General features: G+C 31.0%; 2 protein-coding genes across 6 annotated transcripts; both read left to right on the top strand.

Moving 5' to 3' along the window:
- The first annotated feature begins 232 nt into the window (after positions 1-232).
- Positions 233-5,863, top strand: LOC103843471. Its single transcript, XM_009120206.3, has 4 exons — positions 233-2,049; positions 2,178-2,504; positions 2,578-2,757; positions 2,836-5,863. Exons 1-4 carry the CDS (start codon positions 1,837-1,839, stop codon positions 3,046-3,048), a joined length of 933 nt encoding a protein of 310 aa, XP_009118454.2. The 5' UTR covers positions 233-1,836; the 3' UTR covers positions 3,049-5,863.
- Positions 5,864-6,980: 1,117 nt separating this feature from the next.
- LOC103843472 (nucleolin 1) lies at positions 6,981-21,420 on the top strand. 5 transcript variants are annotated; one of them, XM_033280866.1, is made up of 6 exons: positions 6,981-7,162; positions 7,427-7,497; positions 7,870-8,193; positions 8,257-8,394; positions 8,473-8,681; positions 21,226-21,407. In XM_033280866.1, exons 1-6 carry the CDS (start codon positions 7,079-7,081, stop codon positions 21,252-21,254), a joined length of 855 nt encoding a protein of 284 aa, XP_033136757.1. In that variant the 5' UTR covers positions 6,981-7,078; the 3' UTR covers positions 21,255-21,407. The 5 variants fall into 5 exon arrangements, with proteins under 5 accessions (XP_033136757.1, XP_033136756.1, XP_009118455.2 ...); XM_033280865.1 differs by lacking the exon at positions 21,226-21,407 and having other exon boundaries at positions 8,473-8,820; XM_009120207.3 differs by lacking the exon at positions 21,226-21,407 and having other exon boundaries at positions 6,982-7,162; positions 8,275-8,394; positions 8,473-8,857.
- Positions 21,421-21,423: the final 3 nt, after the last annotated feature.

Below are 21,423 nucleotides of genomic sequence, written 5' to 3'. Positions count from 1 at the left end.
TAATATCATATCACTCGTGCTTCCAAAACTAAGAAAACAAAAACTTAAAAATGTTGAATTCACCTGCATGAAGATGTAGCCCTTCTTATGTTACTTGATGCAGCTGCAACTTTCTGCACGATGCATATAAGACGAACATCAAAAACCAATGCTTAGAGGAAATAAAAGTTGGTTCAGGACTGGGAGGAAATATCAGACCAGCAAGGATTGGATTCTTACTCTTGCACAGAGCTCCAAGGCTTTTAGATTGAAATGCAACATGTGGAAGACCTGTTAGAACGGAGCTCAAAAATTAGTGAGACATATACAGGTACACATAGCTCCAAGAATTTTTTAGTGTAAATTCCTTTTTAGAGTTGTTCTAAGTATGAGTTTCTTTTCTTGTTTTTGGGTCTGATGACAGACTTAACATTGTGTCTTTCTTAATAATAATAATGTTAATTTTCAGTAATTAGTGTGTTAATCTTCGTATGCCAAAACTTGAAACTCGAAGCAAGGATTGAATGGATGTTTTGCCGATAACTGGTGTAGTGAATGTTCCGTGCTTTATTTCCAATTTACAAACCAAGGATCAATCACCAATGTATTTGATATATCGGCTAGCAACGCTCCAATGGTCACCACCAGGGTCGGCCATGGGGATTGAAACAATTACCGATTTAAATCTCTGATGCCCAACGTAGAGCCTTGAGATAAAATATAATGTAACTAATTGATCAAATCTACACTACCGACTCAATCTACGTCTAATTCATGTTTTATGGAGATCGTCAAAGTCAAACAAAATGATTCATTCCATTGGTTATAAAGCAAGAATATATTATCATTTTTCTTTGTCTAGTACCTAAACTCACGTATCTCTTTCTGTTTATTTAGATAGATCATGTTAAAACCAAAAGATTATTAGAGAGTTTTTTTTTGGTAAAAATGTTAAGAAATTATTAGAGTTAAGATACCAAGAGAGTTTTTTGACTTGTTGGTTGTATATTATTGATCATACTCTCTCCTAGTTTAGTATAAGGATCAGTTCAGTATTGTGTGAATCAGTTTGTAGTCAGATATCAATCACTATGAGTAATGGAACTTTGGATTCTAGTTTAATTTAAGAAGAAGAAAACTCTTTTTTAACGTACCTAAATACATAAACTTTAAATTTTTACTTTAATTGATTTCCGTCCCATTTTTCCATCGAATAGATATAGAGATTTTTTTTTACTTTTATATTACCAGGAAACTTTATTTCTTCAACCTACTTTTACCGCAAAAACTATCTTCCAACATATGAACATTGTTTTTTACTTCTTTTTTTCCAAAAAATAAAATCAGTATATCAACCCATACTTTAACCACAAACTCTTCATTCATCATTTTTTTTTCTTTGCATCTAGTACTTAAACTCATGTATCTCTTTTTTTGATCAAAAAAAAAACTCTTGTATCTCTTTCTGATTCTTTTGATAGTTCATGTTAAAATCAAATGATTATTGAAGCGCTAAGATACCAATAGAGTTTTGATTCAATACATGTAATCAGTTAGTATATATTGTAGCTGGTTTTATATTATTGTTTCTACTCTCCTAATTTAATATAAAGGATCAGTATTGTGAATCAGTTAGTAGTCACTAGTCAGATTTTTTTATAAAAAAACTTTATCACTAGTCAGATTTTGATCACTGTTGAGTAATAAAACTTTGGATTTTATTTTAATTGTAGAAGAAGAAAACTCTTTTCTCAACGTCCAAAATAGATAATTTTTTAACTTGTAAATCCACTCTTACCTTATTTTCTCTCGGTCTCATTTATTCAACGTACGCAAATAGATAATTTAATTTTTTTTATGAAAACTTTTACCGCAAAAACTAACTTTCAACATGCGAAAATAGATAATTCACTTCTTACATTTATTTTACCTCTTAAAACTTTTAACTCTTTAACTTTTTTTTTTTATTTTTTTCTCCTTCAAAAAAATTCATTATATCTACCCACACTTCAACGACAAATCTCCACTATCATTTTTTTCAACATACTTTTTTCCTCTCAAGCAAGATACGTAAGTTATTTATTTTAAGTGATCTTATTCTTCTTCTTTTCTTTTTTACATGAACAAATGACATTGCTTAATATCATTTCTGTTGGTTCGGATTTTAAAAAATCTTATATATTGATTTCCTGTTGCAGAATATGACTTTGTCCATAAATTGGGAAGGTGTTAATCAAATCGTCGACGACGTCCCGTGGGTACAGCTTTATGATACCTGTTGGGCGTATTCTCTTACGCGGCACATGAATGCGGCTTGTCGCATTGCGAACTTGATTGGTGCAGAGTCTCTCTCCGTGACATACTTGGTCCAGTACATGAGAGAGTTTTCTACGCTAACAGACACGTTTGGCATCCATTTCCTCGAATCGGTTAAGCCCTTCCTGATGTATGAGGGTATGGTCCTGGAAGATGATTATCAAAGATTGTTTGCTCAGTTTTTATGGCCCCCGGCAATACCACTTCCGGTAAGTAAATGTAACTTATACTTGGTTTCTTTTTGTATGATAATAACTACCTCTTCTTTCTTTTTCTATATAGACTGGAATCCGTAGGTTCGTTGTTACCGATATGATAGTTCATACTCTTGATCTATATCGGAATGCTGAAGAGTTTGAAACTAAATTTCTTGATGCAATGACTTATTCCCCAGTTACTGCTTCCATCCCAAAATATGCTTCTCTATCTGAGTTCTTAGCCCCTGGAAACTTCCCTGAAAACGTGAGTTGAAAGCTATATATATTTTGCTGTTAACTTGAATTTTAGTTTCATTTATTTTTAAATTTTTTTTTTTTGCAGAAGATATATTGTCCAACAATCACGGAACTGCTTTCTCATTGCCCAGATAGCCATGCTATGTTTGCTACTGGTATAGGTAAGTCTCAAGGAGTTCCTTTTGTCAGGTTTCGAGACAGTTCTGGTTTAATCGACGGTGGTTTCATGCACGTTGAATTGGGCATGGGAGTCATTGCTCAGTTTGTGGAGTTAATCGGAGCATATATAATGATGTGATCGGTGCCGAAATGATCTAGAGCCTGCTACGGCGATGCTTCTATCTCTACCCCCTATCTATACAATCGCGATATCTATTACTTTTGGTGTAATGTGTCAGCTTTTTTTTTTTTTGGTGTAATGTGTCAACCATAAAAAAAAGTGTCAGCTTCTAATAAAACTATATGAGAATGCATAATATGTGAACACTATAATTATTAAATTGCAAATATTCGTTTGTGTCTACTAGACAAAGCCAATGCAACCATTATGATAAAGACCTAATCACTTACTGAAACGCGTGAAGGATTATGTTTCTGAATTTTGGTTCTAAATTGCATTATTGGTAAGAAAGAACTAACTGATTCTTTTATCAAAACAAAAAAAGAACTAACTGATTCATAACTAAAAGTGGGTCACTCCAAAAAAATCTTTTCAATGCTAAGTAGTCGTCAATGCCTCTTAAAGATCAGTGTGGTAACACCGTAATAACATACAGTTCTTGAACAGTTAGGAATTTTTTGCGTCACAACCATAAATAATAAGTAAAAAAAATTGTATTTTGTATATGAAAAAAATATTTTTTTCATAAAATGGAAAATGGAAAACGACCTAGTTATGGAGACAACTAGGACCGTCACAATAAAGTCAAAAGCAAACCATTATAAATTGCCAACATAGTTTTCAGTTATGTACTGCATGTCTTTTTTTTTTGGACTAATGGCTTTCAGAATTTTTGCATGGCTTTCAGAATTTTTGCATGTCTCATATATATAGTTTTATTAGAAGCTGGAACTGTTTCTGCATCTCCTGATTTCTCCCGTTATGTTTAATCTTTCATATTTTTTAGTTTTGTATGCAATATATATTAAAAATGATGTGAAAAAAAAATATATTAAATGATGTGGCATACATGTTAATGACAATGTTTCGTAACCACAACAATACATAATTTTATCTTTTAAACTATTGAATAAATAAAATTTATTAGTTGTATCACTTTAAAAAAATCTATGATATATAACAAGCCAGTTATTTTATATTTTTCTGTTTATTTATTTATATATACAGATTTTTATGAGTAACTAATAATTTTCATAATTATAATTCTACTTATACATTAAGTTATAATTTTTTGGTCAATATGACATATAATGTTGGGTTCACCAATAGAATACATAAAAACTAACTTTTAAATTTGATAACTGGTAGTTTTACTTTTATTTCATACCTTTTATATATCTATTTTTAGATTAAATATTTTAAATATAACCAGTGTATCATATAATTTTAATATAATTGTAGTATTCTTATTAGTAAATATAGTTTAATGTTTTATTTATTAGATATTAATAAATTGTTTATATATAATATTTTTTTTAAATGATAATTTTGGTTAAATATAATATATTACCATACTAAAGTAATTAATTTCTGTTTCTGAAAGTATAAGACTTGCTTAAGAATGTAATTTTGGTTAAATATAATATATTAGCATAACTAAAGTAATTGATTTTATTACATAAACTTTAATTTTTTACCTTAATTGCTCTCCGTCTCATTCTTTCAACGAACATATATAAATAATTTTTTTACTACTAACAAGAAAACTTTATTTCTTCAACCTACTTTTACCGCAAAAACTATATCAACCCACACTTTAACCACAAACTCTTCATTCATCATTTTTTTTCTTGCATCCAGTACTTAATTAAACTCATGTATCTCTTTCTGATTATTTAGATAGTTCATGTTAAAATCAAATGATTATTGGAGAGCTAAGATACCAATAGAGAGTTTTGATTCAATACATGTAATCAGTTAGTATCTATGGTAGCTAGTTGTATATTATTGCTCATACTCTCCTAATTTAATATAAAGGATCAGTATATATTTTGAATAAGTTAAAACATGATTATTCATGGGTTCTTAACACAAATTCCTATAATTAAAACAATTAAAATAATAAAAAGTTAAGAAAGAAAAAATTGAAAGGTTCTTAATTATTAATTTTAAGAAACGGTTCCTATTCTGACACACATATGTGTCATATATTAATTGATTCTGTTTTATAAAGAAAAATAAAAAATAAACACATTAATATAATATTTTTTTTCTTTAAGAACCTCTTACAGCGTTTTACCAATAATCATAGAGCATGATTATCCACAGAAACCCATTAGTGTTTCTTAAAGATTATTTAAATATATAAATATACTTAAGTGGAGTTAAGAAATCCTGTTAAGAAACTGTTCGATCTTGTGCTTCCAATGATAGTTTTTTAAATTAATAGTTTTAAAAAAAATTACAAGATAAAATTTATTTATTTAATAAAATGTATTAAAAGATAAAATTTTCAACATAGATTTTAAAATAATAAAAAAATAAAACAAAAATTAGTAAAATAAACGATATCCGAGCTCACTTATCATCTTCATCACGTCCAAATTTACAAAATACATGTTCCACCAAATCAGCTTTCACTTGTTGATGCATTTGTCTATCACTAATTTAGTTCGAACACCTATCACATTGGCGATATTTGTAGAGATATCTGTAGAATACGTGAGATCCACATGTGAACTTTCGTTATTCTCGGTTTGTTAGAACTCTAAAACATCAAATTGAGTGTAACGAAGAAACAAATAAAAAAATAAAATAAAAAATAAACAAAGAAAAAAGAGATAGAGAAGAAGGAAAAAAAACCCACCTTTCCTCGTTTACTTGCTGACACGTATGACACGTATCCCCAGAAACTCTTTTGTAATCGGTCACGAAAGACTCATATTAAAAATCAGTTACAAATTGACTCATATTAAAGATCAGTTACAATTTTTAATTAGTTATGATTTAATTAAATGACCCATTATTTAAAAACCGAGTGAAGAAACCGCGATAATGATAGTCTTAGTAATCACTAATCAGATTTAGGGATGTTATTGAATTAGATAATTGGAACAAATATTGGAATTAAAGTATAAGTAATTTGATGGAAAAGATATCCAAATCCCATTTTCTTCAAAGTCTTGATTAAAAAATAGATTTGTTTTAGTCAAAAAAGTACATTGAATTCCATTAAAATTCACCATAACGGAATTTTAACTAAATCTAAAAAATATTGAATACCAGAAGTTTTCAATGGATTTAAATTTTATTTACCAAATACCCAATCCAATAACAGTGGATTTAGGTTTAGATTTAAATTCCACTCAATACTATTAAATTATCTAATTTTTTTTAACTTTATCACTAGTCAGTTTTTATTTTAACTTTATCACTAGTCAGATTTAAATCACTATTGAGTAGTACAACTTTCGGTTTTAGTTTAATTGTAGAAGAAAAAAGCTCTTTTTTCAACGTCTGAAATAGATAACTTTTTAACTTGTATACCCACTCTTACCTTTTTTGCTCTCCGTCACATATATTCAACGTACCGAAATAGATAATTGGATTTTAGTTTAATTGTAGAAAACAAAAACTTTTGTTTACAACGTTCGAAATATTAATTTTTTAGAACTTAGTATACCCATTCTTATTTTATTTTCTCTCCGTTACATATATTCAACGTACCCCTTTTTTTTCGTGAAAATTTTTACCGTAAAAACTAACTTTCATCATACGAAAATTGATAATTCACTTTTTACATTTATTTTACCTCTTAAAACATTTCACTCTTTAGCTTTTCTACTTTCTTTTACTTCTTCAAAAGACTTTAATTTTCTCTAACCACCATTTTACAAGAAAAGCTCTCCAATATATTTTTCTTCAACCTACAAAAATATATATTTGCGTTTTACATTTCTCTTTCCAAAAAAAACTTCATTTTCTCTACACGACTCTTTAGAATTTTACCACAAATACCATCCACTATCTTTTTTCCAAAGTACAAAAAGAAAAAAGAATGTTTTCGCTTTAACTATAAATTTATATTAATAATAACCTTTAAATCACTAACAAAAAAAAATAAGTATAAAGTCCCTGCAAGTTTGAGTCAGAAAATAAGATATTCTTCCTAAAATCCCTAGAGACAAAAGCATCGATCTCATCGTCCATGGAAGGATCTCCTTTCGCCAATTTTGTCAAGGAGTCGATGGAGAGATCCAGATCTTCTCCTCGGGTTTCTGCTCCGTACACGGTGAGTTTTTTCTTCTCCGCGTATCTAACGCGTCGTCACTTTGGCCCTCTCCTTCTTTGCTTTTGATTATTGTTCAGAGCTTCAAAGACTTAGTGCATGTTTCTTCCCAAACTTAGTGCATGTTTCTTCTCTATCTCTCTTACCCAAACCTTCTCCTAACTCTTTTGTTCCTGTTTTTTTGTCGGCGATTGTACTTTTTAAATTAATAATACATATGTATATACTTTTTAAAGGATTCTAATTACATTTTTTTAATAATTTTAGGGGAAGAGGGCGTTCTCCGGTGATGAATATCTAGACGTCATGAAATCGTACTATGATTACGCCAAAAGCAGGTGAAAATAGATTTCTGTTTTTTTTTTGTGTAATGTTGATAGATAATTAGATACCAATAAATTTTATATTATTTGGTTTAAATTGAATAGCTATATTTTGGGAATATCCAGCTTTTGTCTAGCTAATATATGTGTATATATTTATGATTCTGAATGACATGCTGTGGCTAGTTTGAAGTGAGAAGTCTGATTCCAACCACTGCTTTAATTTTTTATTTTATTCTCTGCTTGATGTTCTTGGTCGTTTTGATTGTAGTAGCTAGGCCTTCTTGGTTTGAATCTTTGTTTTTTTGTTCGACCTGCTAATAAAAGAGAAATAAAATAACTTCACTTTCAAATGTGTTTGCTAATTGGTTCTATTTAAAAATTCAGGATAAGGATCGGTGTTGAAGGGTACGACACTTCCCTTCAACCCATTGAACTCTACCGGGCTTTGGAGAGTCTTTTCAAGGCATGTGGAGAATTCCACAACATCCAGATTCGCAGCGATCCAGTAACAAATGAGCTCCAGAGGTCGTGCATTGTTATCCTGCGTGGAGAAGGCGCAGGAGACAAAGCCTTGCAACTCGATGGAAGTGATATTGGAGGAAAGAAGATTGTCGTTACGAGTTTGCCTCCAGGACTCAGTGACCTCAGCACTGGGTTGAGTACTGATGTACTCGCTGCTAGGCACGTTGCACATCATCTACGAAACCGGTAAGTTATTATTTATGCTAATCACATTTTCTTACTTACGCAAGTTGTGTTAATACAATGCAATTTTTTTTACTCTTGCAGTAGCGAAGGCGTATCCGTGACTGGATATGCCACTTCTCTTCCTAGAGATGATATCAAGAATGCTTTGAGTAACCATTTCTCCACATGTGGCGAGATTACCGATGTTTTCCTTCTCAACAGGTTAGAAGTTAGAACCTTTCTCCAGTTTTGTTACAAAACCCAATTCGCTTAGTAACCATTTTTATTTATTTTTATCAGCCGTGCCCTCGTCTATTTCTACGGACTAGGCTCCAACCACCGTGCGGTTCAGCTGTCTGGATCTGACCTAGGAGGCTGCACACTGGTGGTCAAGGCCTTGCCCTATCCAAAGCCCAAAGAACCCGCTGGAGCTAGTGGCTGGACCCGTTTGCGTTACCGTTTTAGGTTGGCTACTCTCGCAAAGACAAGGGGGGGAACAAACACATCAGATGTGAGAGGAATTCGGGTTTTTATTTAATGAATTTCGGCTTGTTTATTTGTTCGGTTTAGTATATGTTTAATTACTACCAAAAAAACTTATATTTCGGATATGTTTAATTACTACAAAAAAAACTTATATTTCGGGTAGGGCTTATTTGCCAACTAGCCATATTTAGAAGAGAAATTAAGTGAGTGACATTAATTTTGACATAATATAGAAACTAACATTTACACCCTAATTCATCCAGTTATACCTTTTCTCTTTGACATTATCCGGTAATAATGTGTTCTGTGTGTCCACGTAGTCTTATTTCATTAGAAAGAAAAAATCATCCACGTTACACTTTTATTAGTCACATACACCGAATGCTCTATTCCATATAACCGAAATAGTATAGATTATATAACATAATTTACAATCTGTAATACTAAACATATCCCAACCCCAAACCCTAGATACTAAACCTTATTCTAATCACACCTTAACCCCTAAATACTAAATCATAAACTCTAATCAATAAATCCTAAACCCAAATATAAATAATAAATCTAAATTTCAAACCAAAATCCAAATAAAATAGAAAAAACTAAATAACATAATACATATTGAAAAAATTATGAAATGTCTATAATTACATTGAAGAAATTAATGTTAACCTCAAACATACCGTCACTTTCTAAATGCTAAACCCTAGACCCGAATTACTAAACCCTTACGTAAATATAAACCCTAAACTAAAACATAAACCCTAAACCCAAATATAATGAAACAAAATAAATAACATAGTACATATTGGTGAAAATATGAAATGTCTATGATTTTATGGAAGAGGTTAATATTGATCCCAACCATACTTCCTCACCTTCTAAATAATAAACCCTAAACCCTATACTCTAATCACTAAACGTTAACCCAAATATCAAAATCTAAACCTTAACCAGTGTTTAACCCCAATTTTCCATAAACTAAAGTCAAATTTTAAAATGCCAGTAAAATACATTACCATTCTACATGAGTCATATAGAATAAAAATAGAGAAAATGTAGTTCCAATACTAAATCCTCAACTCTAATCAGTGAACCCTAAACTTTATCCCAACCCCACCCCATCCCCTAAAATACTAAACCCTAAACACTAATCAGCGAACCTAAACCCAAATATAAACCATAAATCCAAATATAAACCCTAAACCCAAATAGAATGGAACAAATATGAACCCAAATATCAAAATCTAAACCTTAACCTGTGTTTAACCCCAATTTTCCATAAACTAAACTCAAATTTTAAAATGCCAGTAAAATACATTACCATTCTACATGAGTCATATAGAATAGAAATAGAGAAAATGTAGTTCCAATACTAAATCCTCAACTCTAATCAGTGAACCCTAAACTTTATCCCAACCCCACCCCATCCCCTAAAATACTAAACCCTAAACTCTAATCAGCGAACCTAAACCCAAATATAAACCATAAATCCAAATATAAACCCTAAACCCAAATAGAATGGAACAAAATAAATAGAATAGTACATACTGGTAAAATTATGAAATATCTATGATTGCATGAAAGAAGTTAATAATGACTCCAACCATAACCCCTCACCTTCTAATTAGTAAACCCTAAACTATAATCACTAAACCCTAAACCCAAATATCAAAATATAAAAATGTATGCAATATTATGCAATATTAAATCATATTATATAATATTAAACTATACAATATAAATCATAGTACGGTTTTTACAGATTCAAAACATGTAATGATAGTTAGATATTAAGAAAATTACAAAATATATTTCTAAACAAAATAGAACACTCTTTATTAATCGTCAAATGGAATAGAACATAATAAAATAGTATAGTAACAAAAAGTAGAAAACAACAAGACACATCTGGGAAGAAGAACTGGCCGTTGTTACTTCATGTTGCCGTGTTTCCTCTTCCGTCAAACAAGACACCATCGATTTCACAATCAGAGAAACCTCCCCTTCAGCCACCCACCGAGAATGCAAAGATGTTATACTCTTGCAAAAATCAACTCTGATAATCGTGTCCGTCTCATTGCTCTCTCCCAAATCTGAGAATCAAACGATTTAATTTCTCGAAAAAGAAGAAAGGTAAAAATTACGGAGATGATGACGGAGCAAATACGGTGGCGGCGATGAAACAAACGATGATGATGATGGTTGTGCTGGTTGTACATGTAGAGGTGATTGAAGCTATGTGACAGAGATTTATGTGTTCGTTGTATAAAAAAAACAGAAATTTGAGAGAGAGAGAGAGAGGAACACGAAGAAACAGGAAAGAAGAAGAAGAAAAAATTATGTGTGGATGTGTGACTTTCTACTGGACACAAATTATTTTTAAAATATAATGATTATTAATTTTTTTTTCTGCAGGTTTTACCAGAGGGCAATACGAAAATATTATATAAAAGACACATGATACAGTGAAAAAATAAGGTTTTTAGTTAGAGATTGAATTATAATTTTTTTGGTGGTTATACAGCCCAATTTCCCTTTCGGGTATTGTTTAATTACTACTTGATTTCACATGGACAGTTTTTTAATCATTTGATTATAACAGAGAATGTAGAACTTACAAGTCTTCTCGACCGACTTTATCTTATTTGGTCCAAGAAAGAATTTGTCGTTGGAGAATTCTTTACGAATCACCCATCAATAACGACAACAAAAACCGCCTAACATGTAAATAAATTTATCAACAATCATGACAGTTCTTGTGTGATGATATCACAGACAGATTAAATTTACATTCGAAATTTACGGGAGACGGATCATAAATAATCAAGGAGTCTTGTTCCACGCTGAACTGCTAAATACGAATGTTCAATCCTCTTTTCGTCCTATTGAGTATTAGTACGAGACTGTAAAACATTTTATTAGTAACTGTTATTTTGGCTGTAATTGTTTATTTTGTGGAAAAAGAGTCAGAAGCCCATTGACTCAAATCGATATGTCTTTGGGTGGGTTGATAGATCAACTAGGTCTATTCGTGTTATTTGATAAGAACATGACTAATGAGAGAGACCCGTACATCAGTCATTCAATAATGAAAAAATATCGTGAAACATCGAATAATGTGGCTAAAATTCGATTAAGCTTTGTCAAATTTCGTTGGAGGTTTTCCGTACATCAGTAATTCAGTTGCACACTAGAGAATCGTTAAAAATAAAGTCAAATTTCATCATACGCATATTACTGGTGTTTTGTGGTTTTGTCCCGGGTAGAAATTCATCATCCGCCACTGCATTCTTGGGCATCACTTTTGATTATCATCACGAAGACTCGTAATTTAAACTTAAACAAATAATATTAACAGCTTATCTCACTCATCTCACCAAAAGTGTAATATTAAAAACAAACCAAAAGTTTGGTCAAGAAGTAGACATTTAAAAACATTATTGGCAGTTATTATTTGTCACACGGCTCTCGAACGAACCAAATGTTGTGACAAGTGATAAGTTTCTGTAAACCACTAGAACAAACAGAGAGAGATGGTGAAAGAAACAGAGCTAATCTTCATCCCAGTTCCATCCACAGGCCACCTTCTCGTCAACATCGAGTTCGATAATTCAATAGAGGAGACTTAAACGTCTTAGATAATTCATCAGCCATATGATCCATCCTCACCTGTAACATTTAGGACAATACGAGCAATGCAATTAGACCAGGTCTGCAGGAGTCCTTGATATTAATATCATATCACTCGTGCTTCCAAAACTAAGAAAACAAAAACTTAAAAATGTTGAATTCACCTGCATGAAGATATAGCCCTTCTTATGTTACTTGATGCAGCTGCAACTTTCTGCACGATGCATATAAGACGAACATCAAAAACCAATGCTTAGAGGAAATAAAAGTTGGTTCAGGACTGGGAGGAAAGATCAGACCAGCAAGGATTGGATTCTTACTCTTGCACAGAGCTCCAAGGCTTTTAGATTGAAATGCAACATGTGGAAGACCTGTTAAAAACGGAGCTCAAAAATTAGTGAGACATATACAGGTACACATAGCTCCAAGAATTTTTTGGTGTAAATTCATTTTTAGAGTTGTTCTAAGAATGAGTTTCTTTTCTTGTTTTTGGGTCTGATGACAGACTTAACATTGTGTCTTTCTTAATAATAATAATGTTAATTTTCAGTAATTAGTGTGTTAATCTTCGTATGCCAAAACTTGAAACTCGAAGCAAGGATTGAATGGATGTTTTGCCGATAACTGGTGTAATGAATGTTCCGTGCTTTCTTTCCAATTTACAAACCAAGGATCAATCACCAAGGTATTTGATCTATCGGCTAGCAACGCTCCAGTGGTCACCACCAGGGTCGGCCATGGGGATTGAAACAATTACCGATTTAAATCTCTGATGCCCAGCGTAGAGCCTTGAGATAAAATATAATGCAACTAATTGATCAAATCTACACCGACTCAATCTACGTCTAATTCATGTTTTATGGAGATCGTCAAAGTCAAACAAAATGATTCATTCCATTGGTTATAAAGCAATAATATATTATCCTTTTTCTTTGTCTAGTACCTAAACTCACGTATCTCTTTCTGTTTATTTAGATAGATCATGTTAAAACCAAAAGATTATTAGAGAGTTTTTTTTTTGGTAAAAATGTTAAGAAATTATTAGAGAGTTAAGATACCAAGAGAGTTTTTTGACTTGTTGGTTGTATATTATTGATCCTACTCTCTCCGAGTTTAATATAAGGATCAGTTCAGTATTGTGTGAATCAGTTTGTAGTCAGATATCAATCACTATGAGTAATGGAACTTTGGATTCTAGTTTAATTTAAGAAGAAGAAAACTCTTTTTTTAACGTACCTAAATACATAAACTTTAAATTTTTACCTTAATTGATTTCCGTCCCATTTTTCCATCGAATAGATATAGAGATTTTTTTTTACTTTTATATTACCAGGAAACTTTATTTCTTCAACCTACTTTTACCGCAAAAACTATCTTCCAACATACGAACATTGTTTTTTACTTCTTTTTTTCCAAAAAATAAAATCAGTATATCAACCCATACTTTAACCACAAACTCTTCATTCATCATTTTTTTTCTTTGCATCTAGTACTTAAACTCATGTATCTCTTTTTTTGATAAAAAAAAAACTCATGTATCTGTTTCTGATTCTTTTGATAGTTCATGTTAAAATCAAATGATTATTGAAGCGCTAAGATACCAATAGAGTTTTGATTCAATACATGTAATCAGTTAGTATATATTGTAGCTGGTTTTATATTATTGTTCCTACTCTCCTAATTTAATATAAAGGATCAGTATTGTGAATCAGTTAGTAGTCACTAGTCAGATTTTTTTATAAAAAAACTTTATCACTAGTCAGATTTTGATCACTGTTGAGTAATAAAACTTTGGATTTTATTTTAATTGTAGAAGAAAACTCTTTTCTCAACGTCCAAAATAGATAATTTTTTAACTTGTAAACCCACTCTTACCTTATTTTCTCTCGGTCTCATTTATTCAACGTACGCAAATATATAGATAATTTTGCTTTTTTTATGAAAACTTTTACCGCAAAAACTAACTTTCAACATGCAAAAATAGATAATTCACTTCTTACATTTATTTTACCTCTTAAAACTTTTAACTTTTTATTTATTTATTTTTTCCTTCAAAAAAGTTCATTATATCTACCCACACTTCAACGATAAATCTCCACTCTCATTTTTTTCAACATATTTTTTTCCTCTCAAGCAAGATACGTAAGTTATTTATTTTTAGTGATCTTAATCTTCTTCTTGTTTTCTTTTTTACATGAACAAATGACATTGCTTAATATCATTTCTGTTGGTTCGGATTTTAAAAAATCTTATATATTGATTTCCTGTTGCAGAATATGACTTTGTCCACAAATTGGGAAGATGTTTATCAACTCGTCGACGACTTCCCGTGGGTACAGTTTTATAGCACCGGTTGGGCGTATTCTCTTATGCGGGACATGAATGCGGCTTGTCGCATTGCGAACTTGATTGGTCCAGAGTCTATCTCCGTGACATACTTGGTCCAGTACATGAGCGAGTTTTCTACGCTAACAGACACCTTGGGCATCCCTTTCCTCGAATCGGTTAGGCCCTTCCTGATGTATGAGGGTATGGTCCTGGATGATGATTATCAAAGATTGTTTGCTCAGTTTTTAAGGCTCCCGGCAATACCACTTCCGGTAAGTAAATGTAACTTATACTATATTGGTTTCTTTTTGTATGATAATAACTACCTCTTCTTTCTTTTTCTATATAGAGTGGAATCCGTAGGTTCGTTGTTACCGATATGAGAGTTCATACTCTTGATCTATATCGGAATGCTGAAGAGTTTGAAACTAAATTTATTGATGTAATGCGTTATTCCCCAGTTACTGCTTCCACATCCCAAACTATGCTTCTTTATCTGAGTTCTTAGCCCCTGGAAACTTCCCTGAAAACGTGAGTTGAAAGCTATATATATTTTGCTGTTAACTTGAATTTTAGTTTCATTTATTTTAATTTTTTTTTTTGCAGAAGATATATTGTCCAACTATCACGGAACTGCTTTCTCATTGCCCAGGTTGCCATGCTATGTTTGCTACTGGTATAGGCAAGTCTCAAGGAGTTCCTTATGTCAGGTTTCGAGACAGTTCTGGCTTAATCGACGGTGGTTTCATGCACGTTGAATTGGGCATGGGAGTCATTGATCAGTTTGTGGAGTTAATCGGAGCATATATAATGATGTGATCGGTGCCGAAATGATCTAGAGCCTGCTATGGCGATGCTTCTATCTCTACCCCCTATCTATATAATCGCGATATCTATTACTTTTGGTGTAATGTGTCAACCATAAAAAAAAAAGTTTCAGCTTCTAATAAAACTATATGAGAATGCATAATATGTGAACACTATAATTATTAAATTGCAAATATTCGTTTGTGTCTACTAGACAAAGCCAATGCAACCATTATGATAAAGACCTAATCACTTACTGAAACGCGTGAAGGATTCTGTTTCTGTATTTTGGTTCTAAATGGCATTATCGGTAAGAAAGAACTACCTGATTCTTTTATCAAAAAAAAAAGAACTAGCTGATTCATAACTAAAAGTGCGTCACTCCAAAAAAATCTTTTCAATGCTAAGTAGTCAATGCCTCTTGAAGATTAGTGTGGTAACACCGTAATAACATACAGTTCTTGAACAGTTAGGAATTTTTTGCGTCACAACCATAAATAATAAGTAAAAAAAATTGCATTTTGTATATGAAAAAAATATTTTTTTCATACAATGGAAAACGACCTAGTTATGGAGACAACTAGGACCGTCACAATAAAGTCAAAAGAAAACCATTATAAATTGCCAACATAGTTTTCAGTTATGTACTGCATGTCTTTTTTTTTTGGGACTAATAATGGCTTTCAGAATTTTTGCATGTCTTTTTTTTTTCTGGAACTGTTTCTGCATGTCCTGATTACTCCCGTTATGTTTAATCTTTCATATTTTTAGTTTTGTATGCAATATATATTAAAATGATGTGGCATACATGTTAATGACAATGTTTCGTAACCACAACAATACATAATTTTATCTTTTAAACTATTAAATAAATAAAATTTATTAACTATTAAATAAATAAAATTTATTAGTTTTATCACTTTTAAAAAATCTATGATATATAACAAGCCAGTTATTTAATATTTTTCTGTTTATTTATTTATATATACAGATTTTTATGAGTAACTAATAATTTTTCATAATTATAATTCTACTTATACATTAAGTTATAATTTTTTTGGTCAATATGACATATAATGTTGGGTTCACCAAAAGAATACATAAAAACTAACTTTTAGATTTGATAACTGGTAGTTTTACTTTTATTTCATACCTTTTATATATCTATTTTTAGATTAAATATTTTAAATATAACCAATGTATCATATAATTTTAAAATAATTTTAGTATTCTTATAAGTAAATATAGTTTAATGTTTTATTTATTAGATATTAATAAATTATATATATAATATTTTTTAAAAATGATAATTTTGGTTAAATATAATATATTACCATACTGAAGTAATTAATTTCTGTTTCTGAAAGTATAAGACTTTCTTAAGAATGTAATTTTGGTTAAATATAATATATTAGCATAACTAAAGTAATTGATTTTATTACATAAACTTTAAATTTTTACCTTAATTACTCTCCGTCCCATTCTTTCAACGAACATATATATAGATTTTTTTTTACTTTTAACCAGAAAACTTTATTTCTTCAACCTACTTTTACCGCAAAAACTATATCAACCCACGCTTTAACCACAAACTCTTCATTCATCATTTTTTTTCTTGCATCCAGTACTTAATTAAACTCATGTATCTCTTTCTGATTATTTAGATAGTTCATGTTAAAATCAAATGATTATTGGAGAGCTAAGATACCAATAGAGAGTTTTGATTCAATACATGTAATCAGTTAGTATCTATGGTAGCTAGTTGTATATTATTGCTCCTACTCTCCTAATTTAATATAAAGGATCAGTATATATTTTGAATCAGTTAGAGCATGATAATTCATGGGTTCTTAACAAAAATTCCTATGATTAAAACAATTAAAATAATAAAAAGTTAAGAAAGAAAAATTGAAAGGTTCTTAATTATTAATTTTAAGAAACGGTTCCTATTTTGACACACATATGTGTCATATATTAATTGGTTATGTTTTATAAAGAAAAAAAAATACATTAATATAAGGGAAATTAGGTGGTATAACCAAACAAAAACCCCTAATTCATTATATAAACAAAATCATCCTCTCTCTCCTCTGTTTTCTTCTTATCTCTCTCTAACCTTTTTCTACAAAACTAATTTAACTTTTTTTATGGTTATATCACAAATAAGCCTTTAATATAATATATTTTTTTCTTTAAGAACATCTTACATGGTTTTACCAATAATCATAAAGTATGATTATCCACAGAAACTCATTAGTGTTTTCTAAAGATTATTTAAATATATAAATATACTTAAGTGGAGTTAAGAAACCCTGTTAAGAAACTGTTCGATTTTGTACTTCCAATGATAGTTTCTTAAATTAAGATTTTTTTAAAAAAATTACAAGATAAAATTTATTTCTTTAATAAAATGTATTAAAAGATATAATTTTCAACATAGATTTTAAAATTAAAAAACATGAAAACAAAGATTAGTAAAATAAACGATATCCGAGCTCAGTTGTCGTCTTCATCACGTCCAAATTTACTCCATACATGTTCAACTAAATCAGCTTTCACTTGTTGCTGCATTTGTCTATCATTAATTTAGTTCAAACACCCATCATATTGATGATATTTGTTGGAATATCTGTAGAATACGTGAGATCCACATGTGAACTTCTGTTATCTTCGGCTTGTTGCAACTCTGAAACATCAAATTGAGTTGTTGCAACTCTGAAACATCAAATTGAGTGTAACGAAAAAACAAAGAAAAAAAAATGAAAAATAAAAAAAATAAACAAAGAAAGAAAAGATAGAGAGGAAGAAAAAAACCCACCTTTCCTTGTTTACTTGCTGACACATATGACACGTATCCCTTGAAACTCTTTTGTAATCGGTCACGAAAGACTCATATTAAGTATCAGTTACAAATTGACTCATATTAAGGATCAGTTACAATTTTTTAATTAGTTATGATTTAATTAAATGACCCATTATTTAAAAACCAAGCGGAGAAACCACGATAATGGTGGTCTTAGTCACTAATCAGATTTAGGGGTGTTATTGAATTGGATAATTAGAATAAATATTGGAATTAAAGTATGCAAGTAATTTGATGGAAAAGATATTCAAGTCTCATTTCCTACAAAGTCTTGATAGAAAAAGTAGATTTGTTTTAGTCAAAAAGAAATATTGAATTCCATTAAAATTCACCATAACTGAATTATAACTAAATCTAAAAAATACAGTATTGAATACCACGGGTTTTCAATGGATTTAAATTTTATTTACCAAATACCCAATCCAATAACAGTGTATTTAGGTCTAGATTTAAATTCCACTCAATTCTATTAAATTATCCAATTTTTTTTAACTTTATCACTAGTCAGATTTTAATCACTATTGAGTAGTACAACTTTCGGTTTTAGTTTAATTGTAGAAGAAGAAAGCTCTTTTTTCAACGTCCCAAATAGATAATTTTTTAACTTGTATACCCAATCTTACCTTTTTTGTTCTCCGTCACATATATTCATCGTACCCAAATAAATAATTGGATTTTAGTTTAATTGTAGAAAAAGAAAACTTTGTTTACAACGTTCGAAATATTATTTTTTTAAAACTTAGTATACCCATTCTTATTTTATTTGCTTTCCGTTACATATATTCAACGTACCCAAATAGATAAATTTAGTTTTTTTTTCGTGAAAACTTTTACCGTAAAAACTAACTTTCAACATACCAAAATTGATAATTCACATTTTACATTTATTTTACCTCTTAAAACTTTTCACTCTTTAGCTTTTTTACTTTTCTTTTACTTCAAAAGACTTTAATTTTATCTAACCACTATTTTACAAGAAAAGCTCTCCAATATATTTTTCTTCAACCTACAAAAATATATATTTGCGTTTTACATTTCTCTTTCCAAAAAAAACTTCATTTTCTCTACACGACTCTTTCGAATTTTACCACAAATACCATCCACTATCTTTTTTCCAAAGTACAAAAAGAAAAAAGAATGTTTTCGCTTTAACTATAAATTTATATTAATAATAACCTTTAAATCACTAACAAAAAAAAAACAAGTATAAAGTCCCTGCAAGTTTGAGTCAGAAAATAAGATATTCTTCCTAAAATCCCTAGAGACAAAAGCATCGATCTCATCGTCCATGGAAGGATCTCCTTTCGCCAATTTTGTCAAGGAGTCGATGGAGAGATCCAGATCTTCTCCTCGGGTTTCTGCTCCGTTCACGGTGAGTTTTTTCTTCTCCGCGCATCTAACGCGTCGTCACTTTGGCCCTCTCCTTCTTTGCTTTTGATTATTGTTCAGAGCTTCAAAGACTTGGTGCATGTTTCTTCCCAAACTTAGTGCATGTTTCTTCTCTATCTCTCTTACCCAAACCTTCTCCTAACTCTTTTGTTCTTGTTTTTTTGTCGGCGATTGTACTTTTTAAATTAATAATACATATGTATATACTTTTTAAAGGATTCTAATTACATTTTTTTAAATAATTTTAGTGGAAGAGGCCGTTCTCCGCTGATGCACATCTAGAGGTCGTGAAGTCGTACTATGATTACGTCAAAAGCAGGTGAAAATAAATTTCTGTTTTTTTTTTTGTTGTGTATTGTTGATAGATAATTAGCAGGTCGAACAAAAAAACCATTGGTTTTTGTGTAAAAAAACCATTTTTGTGTAATGTTGATACCAATAAATTTTCTATTATTTGGTTTAAATTGAATAGCTATATTCGTGGGAATATCCAGCTTTTGTCTAGCTAATATATGTGTATATATTTATGATTCTGAATGACATGCTGTGGCTAGTTTGAAGTGAGAAGTCTGATTCCAACCACTGCTTTAATTTTTTATTTTATTCTCTGCTTGATGTTCTTGGTCGTTTTGATTGTAGTAGCTAGGCCTTCTTGGTTTGAATCTTTGGTTTTTTGTTCGACCTGCTAATAAAAGAGAAATAAAATAACTTCACTTTCAAATGTGTTTGCTAATTGGTTCTATTTAAAAATTCAGGATAAGGATCGGTGTTGAAGGGTACGACACTTCCCTTCAACCCATTGAACTCTACCGGGCTTTGGAGAGTCTTTTCAAGGCATGTGGAGAATTCCACAACATCCAGATTCGCAGCGATCCAGTAACAAATGAGCTCCAGAGGTCGTGCATTGTTATCCTGCGTGGAGAAGGCGCAGGAGACAAAGCCTTGCAACTCGATGGAAGTGATATTGGAGGAAAGAAGATTGTCGTTACGAGTTTGCCTCCAGGACTCAGTGACCTCAGCACTGGGTTGAGTACTGATGTACTCGCTGCTAGGCACGTTGCACATGATCAAAGAAACCGGTAAGTTTTATTTATGCTATTCACATTTTCTTACTTATGCAAGTTGTGTTAATACAATGCAGTGTTTTTTTACTCTTGCAGTAGCGAAGGCGTATCCGTGACTGGATATGACACTTCTCTTCCTAGAGATGATATCAAGAATGCTTTGAGTAACCATTTCTCCACATGTGGCGAGATTACCGATGTTTTCCTTCTCAACAGGTTAGAAGTTAGAACCTTTCTCCAGTTTTGTTACAAAACCCAATTCGCTTAGTAACCATTTTTATTTTTTTTTATCAGCCGTGCCCTCGTCTATTTCTACGGACTAGGCTCCAACCACCGTGCGGTTCAGCTGTCTGGATCTGACCTAGGAGGCTGCACACTGGTGGTCAAGGCCTTGCCCTATCCAAAGCCCAAAGAACCCGCTGGAGCTAGTGGCTGGACCCGTTTGCGTTACCGTGAAGACAAGGGGGGGAACAAACACATCAGATGTGAGAGGAATTCGGGTTTTTATTTAATGAATTTCGGCTTGTTTATTTGTTCGGTTTAGTATATGTTTAATTACTACCAAAAAAACTTATATTTCGGATATGTTTAATTACTACAAAAAAACTTATATTTCGGGTATTGTTTAATTACTACTTGATTTCACATGGACAGTTTTTTAATCATTTGATTATAACAGAG

This window comes from Brassica rapa, chromosome A09 (assembly GCF_000309985.2).
Source record: "Brassica rapa cultivar Chiifu-401-42 chromosome A09, CAAS_Brap_v3.01, whole genome shotgun sequence".
NCBI classification, from domain to species: Eukaryota; Viridiplantae; Streptophyta; class Magnoliopsida; order Brassicales; family Brassicaceae; genus Brassica; species Brassica rapa.
The sequence above is the reverse complement of the archived record's forward strand: the minus strand, read 5'-3'. Positions and strand labels throughout refer to the sequence as shown.